We start from the raw sequence: 21,625 nt of genomic DNA, 5'->3' as shown, positions 1-21,625 counted from the left end.
GACCATCGTGTCCTGTTTTGTTTAGTTTAGTTTTGTAGTTGGTTTCTGCTTTTTGATTCTGGATGCCTTGGTCAGTGAGTGTCTGGTGTGAAGTGTGCTGTGTGCAGCCGGAACAATCGACGAACCACTCCCGATTAACGCAGCTGATTCCTGTTTACCAAAATACAATATTAGATGGAGTACGAAACAATCTTAAGATTAAATGCTAAACAAGATGATATCAGGCCTACGGATGAGTTAAATCAAAAAAGGCTTACTAACTTTTTACATAAAAACGTGACAAGGCGTTGCGCAACTTTGAGTCGCTTGGTTTTCTGGTTTCTGGATTCTTGAGCCATATACGCTGACGTCGTCTCTGCAGATGATGTTGATGTTTGTTTTGTGGTGAGTATGTGGGGTTGTGCGTGTGGAAAACAAAATGTAAACGCTTGAACACAAAAATCACACAAAGCAGTTCCTCACGGCCGCGGCCCGAGTATTGTCTTTGTTCAGTTGCTTGCTCTCTACAATTGCTGTCTGTCCACTTATCTGGGCCGTTGTCTGTGGGAATGAAAAGAGCGGGCGATGATCAAATGGAAACGGAAACAGAAACATAATGGCAACATAAGCAACAAGAAAACGATGGATAAACTATATTATAATGGGGTGGATGAGCCTATCTCGAATTTTGATACCCTTGTCAGATTTGTATTTATGTATTTCAGATTGAAGACCACATCTTTCAGTAAAATACAAAAGATTTTGCAGATCACCCACCGTCGAATTGTAGACCCTCTTTTTGTATGGCTAAGAGAACACTCACCTAAAGTACTGATCGTGCAGGGACTGTCGCTGGAACTCGGCGGCCTGTAAATACTGTATATATGTAATTAATGAGTTAGGATGTGGATAAGGGAATTGGGAAACCTGTAGTTGGTCGGCATAGGACATGCGCAGCAGGACATCCGAGTGCGGCTCCCTAGGTATAAGCATATTTGGCCGCGGATACTGGCCAACATTCGCTGAAATGTGATGTGAAGAGAAGATATGAATTAGTTATTAATGTGGCCTCTGTGGTCTATAAAATATTGCGAAAACCTCAAGGGCTATACAAACTCACGTGGCAGTTGGAAACCGGCCTCCGGTGGTTGCGGCTGTGGATGCAAAGGCAAATGTAAATGAGTATGAGAGTGTGCATGATATTCTCTCGTCAATCGTATCTGAAAATTATCGAATATCGTAGAAAGTTTCAAAAGAGCCAGTGCTGCATGGGCGTTGGCGCCAATAGAAGATATAGAAAGTTGTATGTAACTATGCGTAATGCGGGTTAGATGGCGACACATGTCGGTTTCGATTCGATTTTGGTTTGGTTTTTGGTTAGGTGCCCCATCGAGATGGGCAAAAAGCATGGCATGGCAAATAATGGTTAGCACAGAACATGAACGGCATGACGGGACACGTGCTTGGGTTTTATGCGGGTACTGGACTGGTTAACAGGTGAGCTGACAACAAGTGGACATAGTGATTGGTTCGGTTTTGCGGTTCGATCGCTTGACGTTCCAAATACGATTGATTTTGTGAATATGAGTCGAGTGGAATAATAAAGAAGTGTAGCCTACCATACGCACCATGTGCTCGCCCGGGTCCAACCCCACATGGTGCGGAGGTGGAATTCCCAGACGCTCCCTCTCCATCTGCGATATCGCCGGATTCGCATACAGCGGGAACTGCGAGGGGTGGATGCCGCTATTGGAACAGGAAAAAAGTAATCTATACAGTTAAAATCATCTTCAATTAATCAACAAGCCTTAACAAACCGTCGATAGTATTCCATCCAGTGCGGATCTAGTCGGGATTGACTCGCCGCAGCAGCTTGTGCGTTTTTGATCTCCTCCAGTTCCCTGCAAGTAATAAAATGTTAATATGAACCTGGAATCTGTATCGAATGCTGGTTATATTGGGATCTTTGTGTTTTTGGTAAGGGTTATTCAAAGCGTGGAGTAAACGAAATTGCAAATTATAAAGAGCTGAAGCATAATTTTGGACGTGCGCACAAGATACCGAATTCGTTAAAAGCTGGGGGGTATTAAAGCAGGAAAATGAAGATGCTCTTTAGAATCCCTTTGACATAACACCGCTAATCATTGATTAATTTTTGTTACATCTCAATATATTCAATATAAACATTAGGTTTTTGTAAAAGATTAGAGGTTAGTCCAGAGATCCCCAATGGTATTGTTTATGTAAGGGAGAAATGGGGAGTGATGAATATTGAGTTGTGGTTGGAATTGATGAGGCGTGAGAGGGTTAATGGTTGTGTGTTGGGATATGTAAGATGGCTTTCGCATTGAAGACAGGGCTTGTCAGGCTTTGGTACTGTACCTCTCTCTGTACATGGGGCCCATTGGATGATGATATGGCACCATCTGCTCAACAGGACTGAAATTGAATCGAATGGAAATAATTACAATCATCGAACGCGACTTGGTGGACTCCCAAATGGAGTTAAGAGAAGGCAAACGGCAGAAGAGAACTGAACAAAATCCTAGCAGCAGACGTAAAACTCGGCGAAAAGTGGTTCCTCCATCTCCTGAAACTCACCTGAAGGCGACGTGGGGACGAGCGTACTCGGACAGTTGACGCAGTGCCGGCGTATCGGCATACGGTGGCTTCAGCTCCGCCTTCATCTTGGCTTGCTGTGCCGCCTGTTGCGCGGCCGCTGCTTGCTGTTGTTGCTGCTGCTGTTGTTGTTGCTGCTGCTGCTGTGTAGGATTACAAATGATATTAGCTTTGGTAAACTTGTAAATAACATCATCACTAACCTGTCGCCGCTCACGCTCCTTTTCGGCCAGCTTGCGGTCGCGTTCTTCACGCTTGCGGGCCAACTTTGAGTCGGCCACCGGCTTGAAGATCAAATCTGTTCTCGTGCACGAATTGTAATCCCCACGATCGATGTGGCGCACAAATCTATAAAATTATTAAATTATATTATTATTTATATAACACTTTGAGCGCAGAAATACGAGACGGCTTGGCATATCACTTACATGGCAGACTGAGAGCGATGGCATTCGGTGTCGTCCGGTTTTGCTTCGGGACTGGGACCACGTGGTATGTTGTGCGTTGGACTGGGAATCTCTGGCTCTGGATCCGGTTCAATATCAATGGGCACTGAAATTAGACATGTTATTAGATACACCCTAATTCTCACTTCTTGAGTGCCTATCTTACATGGCTCCGTAGGATGGTGTCCACCGCCCATTCCCGCCGAGTTGGCTGAGTGTGCGTGGGCTCGCAGGGCGTCCATGTGCGATGTGGGCTTCAGGCCGTGAGGCTGACCATCTTGTGGCGCAAAGGGTGACCCATGAGGCGGCCCTTGTGGATATCCCGGCATATGACTGCCAGGATAGGCACCTGGCGGCAGTCCCGTCGGTGTTCCCGGTCCACCCATTCCTGGGGGCATTCCACCGCCCGGACCCTGTGGCGTCTTTGGCGTTGGCGGTTTGTTGGGTGGCATTCCGCCAGGCGGTTGTTGTTGCGGCGCCTTGTGCTGCTGGGCTGCCGCTGCTGCAGCCGCTTGGTGTTGTTTCTCAGCAGCTGCTTGTGCAGCGGCGGCCGCTGCATTCTGCTCGTCCTGACGCATCTGCTGGGGCGGTGGTCCCTGCAATCCAGCATGGTGGGCCGCCATCACGGCTGCCGGATCGAGCTGTCCTGGCTGTGGTGGCGGCTTCATGTATGCCGGGAATCCAGGACCATAAGGCGCATAGCCGTATGGCGAATTAAATGGATGGTGATGCGGCGAATAGAATACCGAGGGATGCAGTAGCGGGTGCGGATACGGTGACTGACCCGGATGCACTCCAATCTGCGGGATTCCTCCGCCGGGCGCAATCAGTGGCAACGGTAGAGGCATCTGCGGGTGGCGAATGACCGGCGGTGATGCTCCTGGCCGCAAATGCGGTGGTGGTGACGTTCCCAAGCCCCTCTGACCCGGCTGTGGAGCGTACATCTTGCTCAGAGGACTCGCCATTAAAGAGGCGTTGGACACCGGAGGTGGAGTCATGTGTGGCGATTGCTGTCGCATCAGCGCATGTCGATCCCGCTCCGCCACAGCAGCTGCTGCGGCGGATAACGCAGAGGACGAGGGATGATGGCTGAGCGGCGACTGCGGCACTGGATGCAGCGGACTCTGCCGACTTAGGCTGCTTACGCTGGATGCCGGGGAAGCTGCCCGATGAGCAGCTGCCGCAGCAGCCGCCGCTGCCGATGAGTTTGGCAATCCTCCAGGTCCAACGCTTCCGGGGCCTGAAGGTCCTCCTCCACTGCTCGAGATCTGTACGCTGGGACTGGCGCGGCTAAAGGCGGACGATGGCACCGTGCTGGTGGTCAGCGACATACTGGTGGACGTCATACTGGCCACCGAGTGAGCCGTCAGTGGGGCCGAAGAGGCATGCGAGTGCGGCAGGTGTGAGGGCGGGGTGCGGCGACTTAGAGCGGACTCTGGAATACCTCCAAGCCCACCGGGTCCTGCCAGCAACGCGATGGGTCCACCGCCAGGACCCAAGCCCGCTATCGAGTGCGACAGCAGATGGTGTCCAGGATGGGCCAGCGCTGCGTGAGCCGGATGTCCGGGCGGCAAGTGGGCCAGGTGCGGGTGTATGGCCATCGGATGACCGATGAGTCCCGGAGGTGGAGGACCACTACCCGCGAGCCCTGGCAACGGTGATGTGCGATGCGCATGCGGCGACTGTTGCGGCGGTGGTCCACCTGGACCACTCGATCCTGCCATAGTGGTCGAGGGCTGCGATGTGGGCGGCTCTCGAGACGATTGCGGATCGTGCATGGATCTCGGCGGTTGCTGGGCTGGTGACGGAGTTCGCACCGTGCCAGCTGGTCCGCCGGGCTGTTGTTGTTGTTGCTGCTGCTGTTGCTGAGAAGTGTGCGAGGGCGGCAAGCCATGTCCGTGCTGCGGATGCCCCTGCAACGACAGCGGCATGGGAGCATGTGGATGCATACTGGGCGGCAGATCGTGCGGCCGATGGAGACCCTGCAGATGCGCATGTGGATGAAGGTGCGGGTGCATGTGCGAGGGCGCCATAGTTGAGAGCGTGGGAGGAATTCCAATCGAACTCGGCGGTATCGATGATGCCGCAGACAGCTGTGAGTGCTGGTGGCCAGGATGTAGTCCATGTTGCAGACTGGGTGGACCTGCAGACGTGGGCGTGGGCTGGTGCAGCGATGTGGGCGGTGGAGGCGGCTGGGGGCCACTGCCACCCGCTGCACCTGGTGGCGGGCCGTGGATGAGATTTTGCGGATGCATTCCCGGTGGTAGCCCACCTCCTGCTGGCGAAGGCATATGCGGCGAGGGATGCGGCGACTGGAACTGCTGCGGTTGCGGAGGCATTGAGGGCGGCTGTGAATTGCTATTGCTGCCCTGGCTGTCCTGACCAGGTGTAGAGCGCGCAGAGGCATCGATAGGACTCTCCGGCGGCGGTCCGTACGGTGAGGACTTGATCAAATTCTCGCCGCCATAAGGCTTTACGTCCGCTGATCCCGCCTGAGAAACCGGAGGCATCGGGTACTTGAGATCCTGTGGCGGGCCGTATTTGGCTGCCAGGGGATCGCCATACTTGAGCATTAGTCCGGTAGGCTCGAAGGGCCGTCCCAACGGTGGCGTTTGCACATCGTGTTGGTAGTGCGGCTTGGGCATGGCGATACCAGGTGGTGGAGTTGCTCCCGGCGGTACCTGATGTGCCGGCGGCTGGGGCTGCTGTTGCTGGGACTCTTGCGACGTCGGCGGCGGTCCGTATTTATGGGCGGCGTCAAGCGGAGAGCCAACGTTGTGCGGCAGGTGGCCGAAACCGGGCTTAATATCGGGTATCTTAAGCGAGTCCTGGTAGCCCGGCTTGCTTGGCGGCTGATGTGCAGCTGACAACTCCACGTTGTACTTGCCCTGCTGCTCCATCATGTATTTCATATCGTATTTGCCAGCAGCAGCCGCTGCCGCCGCCGCAGCTTGCATCTCTTGGCTGTACTTGAGTGCGTCTAGAGGCGGCGGTGGGGGATACTTGAGATCCTGAGGAGCGAACTTCATCTCCATCTCGGGCGGATACTTCTGGGGCGTGGTCGGCGCTCCAGGTGGTGCTCCGCTGACTCCTCCAGCCGCATCGCTGTGCAGTTGTGGTGGCTGTGGAGGCACACCTTGTCCCGATGGTCCATACTTTAGCTGGCCATCAATTAGGTAGCCAGGGGGCGGTTGCGTTGTTACTTGCCCATGAGGCATATGTTGCAGGTGCAGTGGCTCCTGGCCGCTCTCTACCGGAGCTCCGGAGAGCGGATGTAGAGCTGAAGGCGGTGCACACGGACCTGAAGGCGGCAGACCTCCAGCACTGTGCTTCAATGCATCCTCGTTTTTAATCTCGATCTTCACCTTCAGGTCTTGCGGTTCGTTGCTGTTCTGATTGCAGGTGGCGTCCATCGAGTCCTCCATGGGCTCCTTTTTGATATAGACTGATTCCGAAGGCGGGCAAGACGAAGGTTGCGGTATGCCAACAGGCGCGAGTTGCTGCTGCATCTGCTGCTGTGATTGCTGTTGAATGTGCTGTTGCTGCTGCGGAGATACTTCCTGCTTAATGGTTGCCAGTTTTTTAAGCATCTCCGGATCGCTGTCGCACGACTCCATCTTCTCGATCGCCTCCTTGCGGTCGACGGAAGCGTTCAACGCCTCAACGGTTGCAATTGTCGGCACCTTCATAGTGATTGGTGCGGCCACCGGACTGGACAAGGCATTAGGATTGGGACCATCCACCAAACTTGTCTCTGCACTGGTAGGCGCCTGGATGTTAGTCTCCTCGTCCATGTTCTTGATGGCGCTATCCTTGCTGTCTTCCGCCAAAGCCTCTGCCTTGATGGCCTTTTCCTCGGCCTTGGCCTCCAGATCGTTGGTGACCATTTCGCGCTCCTCCTTGCAGCTGACCGTCTCCTTGCTGTCCTTTGTGGACTGCTGCTCGGCGGTGGTGGTGTCCGTGGTATTCGATTCCCCATCGTCGAGCACTGAATCCGGTCTGCTATCCGAGTTCATACTCTCAACCGGGCTGTCCGGTCTCTTGCGCTTCTCCTTGATGGCATTCTCCTCATGGGCGCTTGGCTCGTTGGACTCCTGCTCCGTTCGCTTCTTCTTGTTGGGCGTATCCTGCTTGCCACCCTTGCGCTTATTGGCCGAACTCTCGGCCACAGCCTTCGTCGGTGTCTTGGGACTATCGACTGAGGCTCCGCCGGAAACGTCCGGTGTTTCGGAGCCCCTCTTGGGTCGCTTGCCATTAGCCACGGCGTTGGCTGATTGATCCTTAGACGAACTATTGCCGCCAGCGGCACCGCCGCCGGTTGATCCGCTGCTTATGGATGTGGCGTTACCGCCACCGTTTCCGGCCGTGTTGTTACCGCTGCTGGTGCTGCTGTTGTTGTTCTGTTGCTTGTTACGCGTCCTCATCCTTGAGGGTGATTCATCCCTTTTGTGGGTCAGACTCGAATCACTGTCGCACTCGCTGGCGTCGTCCTCGGTGAGCGAGCTGTTCTCCTCCTTGGAGACAGCGGGCGATGAGCGACTCGCCGTCTCGGACGCCGCGGTTGCCGCCGCCGTCGCCGTCGTCGCAGTTTGTGGTTCTGGAGTGTCCTCCTTCTTCGGAGGAGTGTTGCTGTTGCTGTTGTTGGCCCGCGTGACACGGTTGCGTCGCAGGGCGCTTTGGCGGCGTCGCCTGTGTGGCCGATTATTGTTCGCGCCGGGCGTCTTCTTCCACAGATAGTAGAACTCGACCAGCTCCGGCGTGTCCTTGTGCGGCAGCAGGTCCTTATGGATGCGGAAGAAGTTCTTCCCAAACTGACGCAGACCCTTGATGAATTTCTTTGTTTCGTCCTCGGTCCACTTCTTGTCGATGCCCTTCGAAACGGGGCACTTTACGAGCGCTTGTAGAGCTTTGCCTGGATCGTAGCCAGAATCGTGGAGCTGAAAAGGGCATTGCGGATTAAAGAGTACTGCAATATGCATATATCATCTCGGGCAACTCACCACGTCGAGTGCGTTTATTGTAGTGTCGTCGCGACTAGCAGCCAAACAACCGTCTTCTAAACCACCATCACACATTCCTTGAAATGCAGCCATGGAGCGAGCCGCACGCAAGAACATTAACAAGTCGCCATCGGCCACAACGCCTGGACTCCATCTTGATTCCTCTAGTTCACGTTCATCGGTTTCCTTGTCGATGGGGAAGCTTGAGATTGGATTATAATCGGGCAGTTTTGCCTTCAGTCGTCACAGGAGACAAACGAAAAGTTTTGGGATTAGTTCAAAAACTCCAGGAGAACGATTGATGGGTTAGTCACACAACCACACCACGCACACTACACACCACAGGCAAGACAGCTAGTGCCGGCAATCCGGGGGGATTACCAGCACCCACGAGATGATACACAAACTTAAGTCTAATGCATGATTATGGATGAATAATGTATAATGTGTGCTACGAATTTCTTCGAACGGATTTCGGTAGGGAAGCAGGGAAGAAGGTTGGGATCTGGAACTGGGTCAACTTCTACTCATCGAGGATTCGAACTATTAATAGCCAATTGCATAAACGCTAGAACTACAAATTATTTACAGGAATTAGGCGTTATATACAAGGTTATGCTAAGTGTAACCGATATATGTATATGTTTAAAGAAATGCATTTCGCTGTAGCCTTATCAGAAGGAACGATAGAATCTTATGACATGAAATATTAATCAGTTCAGGTTACAAAGATTTGTATACGGAAGTAAAGAACATAGGTATTAAATGAACTTATAGAAGTTTATCTTGTTTACTAAGGGTTTGCGAAATATGGCAGAAAAGTCATTTTTTACAGATTCTCTTGACTGAAATTAGAAACGGAAACAGGACCATTATTTTCGTTATTACTTATTTTCTGTTCCTTCAAAGGCTACACGCTTAAAAACAGTTGGTAAACGAACTTTTTGTTGAAGACATCCAAGAGGAAGAACAAAGGAATATAAATTACAACTTTTGCAATAAACAAAAGAAATATAGGGGCTACATTTTCGTTTTGCATAATTGTTAAATTTTGTAGTTCTTTGATTTCATTTTTGTTACCGTGAGCTGAATTTCTGATTTGTGAGAGTTATGTACGTACATAGACATCGTTTACCTGGTGGCCGGGACCCACTCGAATTTCTCCTTGAGTGGAGGCCGCCATCACCCTTTAAAAACACGCTTCCGGTCCAGTGTTAAGCCTTTTTATGCCCTCTACGATATGAAAATTCAACTGCAAATAAATCCAAGCACACAGAGAAAATTCGTTAAAAAAAAGTGATTCAAACATATAGAGAGACAACGGCGAATGGGCGGTGTTGTAAAAAGCATTTTCAATAAAGCGATGAAGTTCATATCAACATGCATAAATAAATAATCCATAAAAATAATGCCGTGTAATGTGCGAACGATGGAGTGGCGATGAGTGGTGAGTGCATGGAGTGGATGGCGTGGCCGGGGGACACTGCTGACGGGGCCGGGAAATTAGGGGTTTACGCTGTCGGACGATTGAGCTCTCTGCCACTTAATCGCCTGCATATGTTAATGTGCCCGCCACGTACAGAGCACGAGGGATTCGGAGAAGGATCGGAGTATTGGCCTGGCGGCACTGACAGACGAATGGTTTTGCATTCTACCCTATAAACTAATGGATTTTATAGCTGGGATCAATTGTTGGTTTTATAATCTTCTTGTTGTTATTCCTGACAACGATTTTATCGCTTTGCTTTGTGCTCAATTCCATCTGTTTAGAACTGGTAATAGATTTTGTAGTTAAAGCATTAGCATTATATAATCATATCCTATAGTTGATGTAGCTATCACAAGGGTACTACCAGCTTCGACTCCCCACAGAGTTTTACTCATTTTTTCCGGCCATCACAGGCTGGTGTTCTTTCATTTTTTTTTCTTCGCCTTGTCTGGGCCTGTCTCTGGAGTGTGCGTGCAGCTGTAAACAGATTTTCCGCTCAAGTAAGTCCGCGAATAACTGTAACGAGGCGGTTAAGTAAGCCTTCTCCAGTTCCAAACCATCCCATCCAGCTATACATACTACATACCCCAACTCCCATAACCCATAGCCATGTCAGCCCCACCAAGAGGAATTATCATTAAATTTGCTTATGAATCAATATCATTGGCAATTGGCACAATGACAGGCAAACGGACGGACGAATGGACGGAAGGACGGACAGACGGACGCAGTGCGTTGCCTGCCGTTGATGTTGCCTTTGCCGACTCACATCAGGAATGCCGGCGGTGTTGCGGTTGTGTGGCAGCGGCACACAAATTATGGCAATTAAAATCAATTAATTAAATGCAGCGACAGCTACGGGAGCAACGACTACGGCTGCCCGGCTGCCCGACTCACATCGGATCTGCAGAGGCAGGCAAAAAAAAGAAAGAAAAAAAATAAAACAGATATATGCACACCTATATATAGAGGTGTATGTGCGCATTGTCGACAGATTTACACTCAATAAGGCACGACACGCCGCCTAAATGACTGACGACAACGGCGAGCGGGACGAGGAGGCCACCACACCACGATCCCCGAGGAGGTGGACCCGAAGGAGGGGCACACAACGCCTGGGAGTGGAGGACCTGGACCCGAGGGTTGCACCGTGGTCGCATTCGATTCGATTCGATTCGGTAATCCCCTCGGCGGCACAGGCACACACAAATGAAATATTCATGACCATCAGAGTCGAAAGGGAGAAATAAATGCGAGTATTTGTGCCGTCTTTTGTTTGACTGCCAGCGAAATATGCCAATGAATGTTTACCTATGAATAATTGTTTACCCAGCGTAAAAGCCGGAGATATCAATGGATTGCTTTTCCCGTATCAGTAGTGTTCTACTTATTTCCTCATCACCCGTCAAGTCTTATAAACCTGCATAAGGCACTTTTAGGTTTATAATGAGACAGTATTTGCTAACTATCTATAGGTGCATTTTTGGTTTATATAGTTAGTTCTTACGCTATCAATGTTAAAGTGAATGTGTAGCTTGCTAAAAGAGGATATTTTTTTGAGTTTTTAGTACAGATGCCTATCTGAATAAAAACTTAGACTTAGCTAACCTGCAGAAAGGTTTGAAGCCCCAACTTTTTGATTACCTCAGCACACCATAGTACCCTGCTCCACTGTGCAGCGAACGGTCTGCGTTTGGGGCCAACACTTATCAACGACATCAGCAGCAACACCATACTATACCATGCCATACCATACCACACCACACCGCTCCATTCCAACAACCATACCAAACCACACCACACCATACCACACCACATCACATCAGGCCAGGTTACTTGCTTTGGCTTTGGCTTTGGCCTGGCCCTGTTGGCCCGGTTGGGTTTTGACTGCTTGGCTGCTTGGTTGGTTTAACTGGCAGCAAACTTTTTTATGGGGGAGTCGTGAGTGGAAAAATTTCATATAAACACACACAAGGTGGCGGTGGCCACCAGGGCGCAGGGCACGCGACCGACTGAATCCCGATCCCCACATGCCGAGCATTGTCGCTGGTTTGCTGCCGTTTGGCCCCGGGCAGCTGCACAGTAAGAAATTATTAATGTACATCTTATCTATAATCATGTCGTAGAACTCCCATTTTCAACAGCACATTTAATCATGCCTGAAGTTTTCTTTACCTTATGTATAGTGTTTCAAAAACTATATAATATTCGAAAGGTTTCCAAGTAGGTTTCCCTCTATCGAATCGATTCATAAACCACCCATTGAATAGTTCGGGTTTATTAGGAACAAGGGTTGTAATTCAGTCACCCCGGAACATGATCAAATTAATCTTTGCCCAAAAAGCTATGTACCTACAATTTTCCCCTGATTTATTACTGCATTTTCCGCTGCGTGCAATGCCATTTGGGCTGCTGGTTGGCTGGCGCTTGGGGAAAAATTGTGTAATAACTGCTGGCAATGTGCTAAGCTGTTCCTCCCGCCGCCTGCGGGCTTCTTTGGCCTCATGCTCCTGCTCCTGCTACTGCTCTGGCTCTATTCTGTGGCGGTGTCGAGCGGCTGTTATAAAACAAATGTACTACAAAAAGCGACGTTGTAAACGCACAAAGCCATAAAATCTGAAAAGACAAAACGAAAGGCTCGAACACATTTGCCACCACCGAAAAGTGCCCTCAGTGTGTGTGTGTGTGTGTGTGTGTTATTGCCACTCCCCTGCTGTCCTCGTCCCTTTTTCATCCGTAAAAGACCACAAATTATGGCACAAGCCCGGCGAAAGAGAGGGGTATATGCAGTCAAACAGAGACGGAAGTAGCTAGGAGTAGAGGTAGAGTCTGTACATTGACTACGTGACGTTCTCGAGCACTTGGCTCACTCACTCACTCACTCACTTACTCACTTTACTCTGTGAGTCAGCAATGTCGCTTTGGATGGAGCTTTTGGCTTGGCTTTTTCCATGGACTCCACTCCCTGGATATCCACCTTCCCCCCCTTGCTCCATCGGTGGTGACCTGCGTGTAAATTTAAGGCCAATAATGCTGTCAGGCTCAACTGGCGCGTCCGTCTTCGCTCAATTAATGTCAGCGCATATTATAAAGTTACACTGGATTAACAACTTCGACTGGAGCCCGTATCTGTGGCTGGAAATTGTTTTCTAAACACCCCATAAACATAAACGAAAACAAAGCGAGAAATGTAAATGAAAATAAAAACTTGGAATGCCAGCAGCAGCAACGAACAAAGTACACTGATAAAAATTCAAAGTCTATATGAATCCGTATTTGGCTTAGTAACTACGCAAACTGGTTATGTTGCTAGGAATTCGTTAAATTCAGGAAAAAACTTTTCTATTTAATTTTTCATATAAATGTGGTATTTTCCATATTGAATAACCCATAAAAACACATCTTTTTCCGCAGTGTAAAGACCAACAGCGTCGACAACGGCCGCAGAAAGAGGAAATTCAATAAACAATTTGTAGCATGAGTAGCGGAAAATTGTGTGTACGCACGCGGCTAAACGGACGCGAGTGGCTCTGCTCCCCAAAGGGAGGGGGAGGGGGTGGTGCCGTGTTTTCATGTGGGGATAGATGGAAAGTGGGGAAAATCCGACGCGGGGCCACTCGTTCGCTCGGTAAGCTGTCTCTCTCTCCATTTGGCTATCTCCGCTCCGCTCACTCCTTCAGCCTTGTCGAGTATAATTTTTGAAATGGAAAAGCTGTCGACTGTCGTCGTCGTCGTCGTCTGGCTTGTCGGCTGTTTTGCTATTTGGCTGCTTGGCTGTTTGGTGCTCTCCCGCTTAGCTTTAGCTCTTGGCTTGTTTTTTCTCTTTGTAATCATCGCTTGCCAATAAGCTGACTAATTGACTGACAAATAGGCATCAAGCTACGCCAGCAACAACTGCAACAACAAGTCGTCGACGATGGCGTTAATAAGAGCGCCAGACAGACAGACAGATAGATAGACAACTGGAAAATGCCCCTTATGCTGCCATCCACAACTGTACATTAAGGGTGGACCCGGCCGTGGGCCATAAAAGCCGAGACTTTATCCTTATCTACTCGACGCTCTCAGCGCGAGATTATTAGGTTAGTAGCCGGGGCTAGGCGATGGCGAAGTTTAAGTGATATGGCCTGTAAATGAATTAGACCCCCGGCTGTGATTGGAGTCCATTGGAAAAAAGGGGTGGAATGGCATCCTTCAGTTTTCAATTGACTCGCCACAACTCGAGTGGGGTTCAATCGCTCTGAACTTGTCCAATCGACCGGAACTTTCAATTGAACCACTCAAGCGAACCTTTGGTCCCAGTTGGATTCCTGTTTTCTGTTTTCTGTGCATGGCTATTTTGTTTATTTTATTTATAGCCCCATTTGTGTATTTAATGATTCATTTGGCTGAGATCTTTAAATTAACGCACTCAAGTGCGCCCTAGAATTTCGTTATAAGCTTCTTTGTTTGAATTGCTTAGGTAAACGTATAATGAATTATTTCCTTTGCTGTAAAATTATATTTTCACAGTGAATTAATCTAGCTGTTTGTTTAGTAAGAAAGAAAAATGCATATAAATTGCCATTTTATTATACAATAAACTAGCAGTTAGCTTTTCCATATTTCACTGCTAATATATTACTTGACATCAGCATTTTTGTGCCGAAAGCAGCTTATATATTTGAAAAGCAATCATTTGAATTGCCACTTCCATTTGAATTCGCTTTGTAAAGAACGAGAAATTCCACTAATTTAGCCGTTTGAGAACCCCTTAAGACCTCACCTAAATAACTCAACTGAAATTACCCAGCTCCGCCGCATTCCCGAGGGCATAACAAAAGCCACTCTATTAAGGCGTTCGAGAGGAGTCCATTTAATTACCAAGACCGAGGGCCGCACACACATATTTAACCATGCAGCATGGCCAATTGAGTTCGTCATAGGCATTTTGACCATGGGGCATAAGGTAGGCATGCATATATGTCCATATATATATATATATATACATATATATCTAGCAAATAGCGCCCATTTGAGTGAATAGCGGTGTATGCCTGTGCATCTGTCCATTTGAAGGGTTCGTGTCAAGTACGGAAATCCCATTAAATGTTCGTAGGCACTTTGCAGAGACAACGTGTGATTGTGTCTGTATACACACACCCACACACACACACACAAATATGGGTAGTCTTAGTATTTCGTGTTGTGAAAGCCAAATTTTCACAACAAGTCAAAACAGACGTTGCAGAAGTCAGATAGAAACAAACAAAGGCTGCTGGCAAAGTGGCGAGGAAGCAGGACAGAGAGAGAGAGAGAGAGACGCAGCGTTTAGCCAAAAAACCCATAAAACAAATTTCTCTTTTCTTCGCCCGGGTAATGGAATTGTTTGCTTCTGTTGGACATTTTTCGAGCTTGTTTCAGGTTGCAGGTTCACTCTGCTTCTCGTTTTTGTCTGGACAGGCAGCTTACAGTTGTTATGCCCATTACTCAACATCAACAAGAACATTATGCCACCGCAGTGGCACTCACGCTGGTGCTACTGCTCCTCCTTCTCCTCCATCTCAATCGTCTCCTCCTTGGCATTCCTATTCATGCTCCAATCTCTGCCACACACACGGATACGGACATGGACACGGACTCCATGGGCACTTCACTTCATTCCACTCGCCACTCCACATGCTTTTCTTCATTCAACCCAAACGATTGAGCATCTATTCAAGCAGCCTCGTCTCCTCCATCGTTGTCGTCATCATCATCATTCTCTTCTGCATCATCATCATCATCATGCACAGCCGACAACGACGAGTCAACGCTCCAAAAGCCAAATAAACGACCCACAACGCTGCCACTGTACTCGCCTCCTCCGACTAACCTGTGCTCTCTAGGGTGGACCTTCTATTGGTTCTAATCCGAATATAACGCTTTTAAACTCTACTTTTATTGAAGTCTGTTTAATGTATAAAAGTTAAAAATACCCACAAATAATTATTTTATATAGAGTTCTATACAATAGCTATAAAATGCCAGTTATAAAAACTTGTTAACAACCCAAGCGAAACCAATTAGCATAAATTTAATAAACCCTTGTTCTAGTTATTTCGCGTTTAATGACACCCATAAACCACGAGACCAAGGTCCACCCCAGGTGCAAATATCCATTGGCCCGATCCGATGCGAACTTAACCGATCCGATCCGAACTGAGGTCGCTCGGCTGCATCCGAAACCGAACCCGAATCTGAATCTGAATCCGAATCCGAGTCCAAATCGTAATACAACGACGTCCGCTCGTGTCTGTGCTGTTGGCCTGCTGTCGGCTTCGTTTCATACGATTTGTTGGATTTGCTCATGAAGTTGTTAAACAGATTGTCGGTGTAGATACCTTCATCATTTTGCACGCCGTCCCCCGTCCGCCTCTTAATCATCCACATCCACATCCTCTTGCTCACAACCTCCATACCCCACCCCTCCTTTTTGCACCATAAGTATCCAGCCAATTCTGTAGTCTGCGGCTTTTTCTCTCTGTGTGTGTGTGTGTGTGTGTGTGTGTGTATGTGTGCGATTAGTCCCTTTAGTACCAAAACTCCTCGCCAGGAATTTTCCTCGCGAGTGTTCGAAAAAACAAATTTTCGAACACAAAAGTCAATCTGATTCAATTCTGTCTGATATTCTGTGGGTAATATAATAATATATAATTCTGTGGGAAATTTTAGCTAATTAAAGTAACATTTAAATGCCCTAGAAATTCCATAAGAATTCCCTAGAAATTCCTTAAGAAGGAATTAAGTAATATTAATTATTATAGAGTATTTTAAGGATTTTGCAGCTTATCCGCGCTTCATTTGGAAATTGTCTTGTGTTACTTATGTCGGGATGTGTCTCGTCCGCAGGCGGCAGGATGTGCGGCTGTCTGTGTCTGTCTGGTCCCTTTTCCTTTTCCCCTATTCATTTTCCATTTTCCTTTCTCTTTTCGCATTTTCCTCCTTTCTACACTGTGTACACCTCGAATGGTGTCCCTTTTTTCCTAGTGTTTATGGAACTGTCGTTATTTGTTTGCCTGGCATTGCACGAGTGGCTGTATGTTTGTAAATGAGCTCTTTGCATGATGTGCCTCCTCCCGCTCCTGGGTCGCGTATTATTCCGCTTGGCTAATAGAATTACACACAACGCCAAAGATTTATGGGCCCATTTAACACGCTTATGCATTATATTCTCACCCATTTGGGCCTTGTTCATTGATTTTACACTGATTAACACGAGCTTAATTATTCATATTTCGTTTTTTGTTCTCGCTTTATAAATAACGCATAAATAATAATAATAATAATACGCTGACATGCAGCCAAGCCACAAATACATCACTCTCGGAATTGTATATTTTAATAAGCAGTCTGTGTGTGCTAATTATCTTATCGCTAAATGGAGTTAACACGTAACAGAAACAGTAACTGGGATTGATTTAGCACCGCGAGTGTTTGACTAACGATGTCATCGTGAGGGAAAAGGGTTTTTTTTTTTAATATTTTGTTGAGAAAGCAACCGATGCTGAGGTTTTTGGTGTTGTATTTAATTACCCCTCTTATGGATTAGTTCTTACTGAAGCAACCAGTCTTATATTCACTTTGGTCCTTTGAGCCGGTTTTCGCGCTTAAAAAAACGTAACATATGCTAGAAACGACACCTAAAATCGCATAATACATTCCAAGAAGCTATCAAAAGGTTAAACAATTTGTCTGCTGTTGACACTTCCATTGACCAATTACCACCGCACGAGCTTATCTCACGTACACACCACTAGGTCCAAGGTTTAGCTTTGTTCGTGGGGATGGCTCAGATCAAGCCGCTTGGCTGCCCAGTCAGCAATGCTAATTAAATCGGTTATGTAATGGACGGAGCACAGAGCAGATCGAAGAGGGGCGAGAACTCCGAGGCTGAATGGGGGAAACCTTCCGTTTATTTCTAATCGACATCAATAAATCGACACACTCGAGTCAAGTGTGCGCGGATAGATGGACGGACTTTTCAATCAGATAAGCAGCACTTATAAATTAAAAGCGCAACAAAACAGATTAATAAAAGTTAAACTTTAACGGCACCTTATAAATAAGCCAAATGACTAATAATAAAATATGAAAGCGCGCACAAAACCCCGACATCAAAGGCGACCAGCAACTGTGTAACATACCAGAGATACCAAAAACAAAAAAAAAGAAATAAAAACCAAAACACAAAATACAAAACCGTACCAAAACCAGAGGAGCCGGAAAACCGCGAGGGAACTCATCCATTTCCCAACAGCACTTTGTTTCTTTTTTTTTTTTTTTGTATTTGTGTTTCTGAAATATTCCTGTTATTTGTGCGCCTTTTTATTAAATGCATTATTAGCACGTTATTTATTAATTAAACACTCCAGCCTTTTAATGCGTCTCTAATCAGATGGCCTCGCCGCCGCACTCTTCGTGGATTTTGGTTCGGTGGGTGCAGATAAGCGGGCGTGCCGAGCAAATGGAAATGTGGAAATGGGCAGGGTGTGGGTTTCGAAGATAAGCACGGCGGCAAGCGGTGCAAATTGTCTGGGAATTTCCTCGAAATCAATCTCCATTTTCCAAGAACTAACCGCCTCGAATTTCACTTGGCTAAAAGCAAGTTAAACCATGGCACTTCATTGGAAGAGATAAAGAGATCCGTAAATCCCCCATGAACAATGCGTAAAAGCGCGTATCATATGACCTGGTAATCCCTCATTAGCTCTGATTTAAGCCTGCACAATGTGGCTTGAATAACAAGTGACCCACAATAGCTACAAATACAAATTAATCTATTTAACTAGATGTGGCCATAAAACAATTGCACTATAAATGCAAATATGGCAGGCAGTCAATATTATCTGTATTATTAAATTGATAAACATATAGGTGAGCATCAAAACAAGTTTTGCTGTGATTTTTCAACGCTTTCTATAGATTCCTATAGTTATTAACACGTGGAATATTTTCAAACAAGCCCCCACAATGCGCTAATAGAGTTTCTAAACTGTCTGATCCCGGACAACCCTTTTTTTTTATTCCGAACAAGGGTGTACTAATTGGCCTACAAGGCAACTCATTAGCAGTATACAAGTGCGGCGATAAAGATCTGTTTCAGCGGGTTTTGGGTATGTGTAAGCCTTATCACCGATCTAATCGCAATTCCCCCTAAATACCAGGCCACAAAATGAACACCAGAAATCCGAATATGAGCGACAATAGCAAATCAACGGATTAGGGGCACACGCCCCCCGGTTTTCTAATTGCTTTGGGATACCATTGAAAAATAGTTTCCTCCATTAGCCAAGTGGAAACCCTTCGGCGCAATGAACAAGCAACCCCATCGAGGGGATGTGACACATGAGACGGGGGCCAGCGTGAAGTATCGAATTAAGCAAACAAATAATTATAATTAAATGTGTGCGCCGGGCTCGAACAGATGTCTTGGCTCACCATGAATCCGTAGTCGGGGTTGTGTATCGTCGAGGCGTTCCGCACGAAGATGCTCCTCTCTCCAGCAGCAGGCGGCAAAGTAACTCCGGTCTACGGTCTCCGTCTCCAGATTCCAGACTCCAAGTTGCTGAGGATGATGATGATGATGACGACGATGGTGATGTGGTGCTGTGTCGATGGATTTTCAAAGGGGGTGGGCGGCGGTCTTGGTGGTTCTTGTTGCTCTGCTCCTGTTGTTCTTGATATTGTTGTTCCTGCTGTTGTTATTGGTGTTGTTGTTGTAGTTGTTGCTCAGCGAGGGGGCAGCGAGTAGCCGGAAATGTATATTTTGGTTAATTTGCACAAACACAGCTGGAAGGCGAAGAGATGACGTAGGTGAGAGCCGAGACGAGGGAGATGATTAAGCAAAGAAAAGAAAATGAAAGAACCAAACAGAAGAATTGAGCAGCTGGGGCGCAAGGAGCCCCTGCAAAAAAAAAAGGAAGAACAATGCCCCACTAGCGATACTACTACCAAAAGCAGTCGCAAAATGAGGCCATAGAACTTGGCAATTTTATACGTTGGCTATTTGCGAGCATAGTTTAAATCCTATGTACCTGGTTTTGAGTTGAAAACTTTTAATTACATAATAATGTGACCCATATTCTTAGACCCTTTCCTTTTTAAATTTTATAAACCAGGCATATCTATGTTCAAAATATCTGTAATATTAATACCCATTTTATCTATATATTTTGTCTGTATAATAATAATGGAATAACAATAGCTATCTGAAAATCTGTAGTAAGTCGTAGTTTCCGTATCAATAGTACTATTAGTACAGGGAATAACCCCAGTTAAAGCGATATGTTTTATAATCTATTGCCAATAAATACAATTCCAAACACTTCTCTAGCATTAATAGTGGGTAAGTACATATTTTAGCTTATTTATCAGCCAGCAAAAAGGCAACAAGACACATTTTTCCGACAACGTCAGCAGCAGCAGTTGACTGAGTGGAAGAAGAAGAAGCACGGCCAGCAGGAGCGGTCACGGGAACAGGGGCGGGCGGTGTGGTGGGGGTTTTACAGGAGTGGGGTTAGTCCGAGGCAGGAGCATCCTTGGGGGGTGGTGGGTGCGCTGGTCGCAAGAGCGTCGCGTTGCGTCGCGTCGGTGGTGACGCCGACGATAACAACAACAATAACAAAGGGGCAACAACGGTGGTGGGTTGCTGCTGTTGTTGCTTGGCCTGTTTTTGTTGTTTTAGTTGCTGCCCGTGCTGCTGACGCTTGGATTTTTGCTTTGTTGTTGCTGCTGCTGCGCTTGCGATTCCTTTTCAGCAAATTTGTTGAGCCTTCGTTCGTGTTTGCATTGTTCTACCCCAAAAAGTTCATAATAGACTGGATTCAAACACCCACCCACCCGTCGGTCCCCCTTTCAAAAACTTCGGGGGGGTACGCCACTGTTTTCTCTGTTTTACTGCTTTTCGTTATTTTTTTTGGTTTTTTGTTTTTTGCTGCCCGAGAGACTTCACATAAATTTGAATGATTTGCACGCTGCGCAACTGCGATTCCAAATTAAATTAGTGACACACTTAGTAATAATTAATTTTCGCACACTTGTTGTAGATTTTTCCTTACGTTTCGCTGCCTGCTTGTTGTTGCTGTGTTGCTTTTTTTATTGCTGCCGCTGCTGCCAAGTGTTGTTGGATTTTGTTGTTGTTGCTGGTGCTGCTTTCTGGTGTTTTTGTTGTTGGGCGCGCGTGAAACTCGTCGTACGCTTTTTTTTAATGCTCTTCTCCGTTTCTCTTCTTCTTTTTTTGCATACACTTTGCGCACACACACACTGACAGAGAGGCACACTCGCACACACAGGCACAGACAGAGAGCAGCGCACACAGACGTACACACGAACACACACACACACAGGCACGCACTTTGGTTGCTTGCTTGCGTTTTTTTATTGCCTGCCTTCGCTTTCAGTTATTTTCACTGGGTTCTTGCACGATTTTCGGTTGCTTTTTCGCGGATTTTCCAGCCACACGCCGCAGCCAGCGTCGTTGCGAATGTTTTCGCCAGCAAATTGCAATAATTGGCTGGCCAAGATGCGTGCTTTTTGTTAAAAATCGCCACTACGAATTTCTCCGCGAAGAAGCCACCATTTTGTAAAAATATATACTTTGCGGGGTCTGGCAAGGCTCGCGGTGGCAGAGTGGCAGCATTGCTGCTGGTTAAGTGCTAAATAAGCCAGCAGTTGTTGTGTAGCCAACAGCATTCGTCAGTGAGCACTCGTATGTTTTTCTTTTAAAATGGTAATTTATTTGTTTTAGCGCGACTTAAATACTTCCTGAGTATATGTTAACAATATAAATAAAATATATTAAAATATTAATATATGGTAAACAGCTGTGTTTCGGATTTTCTATGAAAATTGTATACGGAGAAAGTTGGAGTTTAATTAGTTAATATCCGATCTATTTTGTTAAAATAACTGTTGTTCGTCGCATAAAATTGCTTAACAGCAAATTGATTTATTTTCGTTTATTGTTCTTAAATTCGATTACACAAACTTATATTTAATTTTTAAAAATTCAACTGACTGTAAAATATCCCTATTGTATATTAACATTTCTGTTAGAAAACTGAACAAAAGCG

General features: G+C 47.0%; 1 protein-coding gene across 14 annotated transcripts; it reads right to left on the bottom strand.

Moving 5' to 3' along the window:
* Positions 1-432: 432 nt before the first annotated feature.
* On the bottom strand, positions 433-21,152 carry LOC117139737 (arginine-glutamic acid dipeptide repeats protein). 14 transcript variants are annotated; one of them, XM_033302278.1, is made up of 15 exons: positions 20,612-21,152; positions 18,993-19,343; positions 9,165-9,296; positions 8,045-8,278; positions 3,211-7,981; positions 3,027-3,150; positions 2,802-2,946; positions 2,581-2,741; positions 2,362-2,418; positions 1,797-1,880; positions 1,599-1,725; positions 1,100-1,199; positions 907-1,001; positions 803-855; positions 433-540 (listed from the first exon to the last, which is right to left on the bottom strand). In XM_033302278.1, exons 3-15 carry the CDS (start codon positions 9,225-9,227, stop codon positions 525-527), a joined length of 6,030 nt encoding a protein of 2,009 aa, XP_033158169.1. In that variant the 5' UTR covers positions 9,228-9,296; positions 18,993-19,343; positions 20,612-21,152; the 3' UTR covers positions 433-524. The 14 variants fall into 14 exon arrangements, with proteins under 14 accessions (XP_033158169.1, XP_033158173.1, XP_033158177.1 ...); XM_033302282.1 differs by having other exon boundaries at positions 803-846; XM_033302286.1 differs by having other exon boundaries at positions 1,100-1,133.
* Positions 21,153-21,625: the final 473 nt, after the last annotated feature.

This window comes from Drosophila mauritiana, chromosome 3L (assembly GCF_004382145.1).
Source record: "Drosophila mauritiana strain mau12 chromosome 3L, ASM438214v1, whole genome shotgun sequence".
NCBI lineage: Eukaryota > Metazoa > Arthropoda > Insecta > Diptera > Drosophilidae > Drosophila > Drosophila mauritiana.
This window is presented reverse-complemented; position numbering and strand designations above follow the sequence as displayed.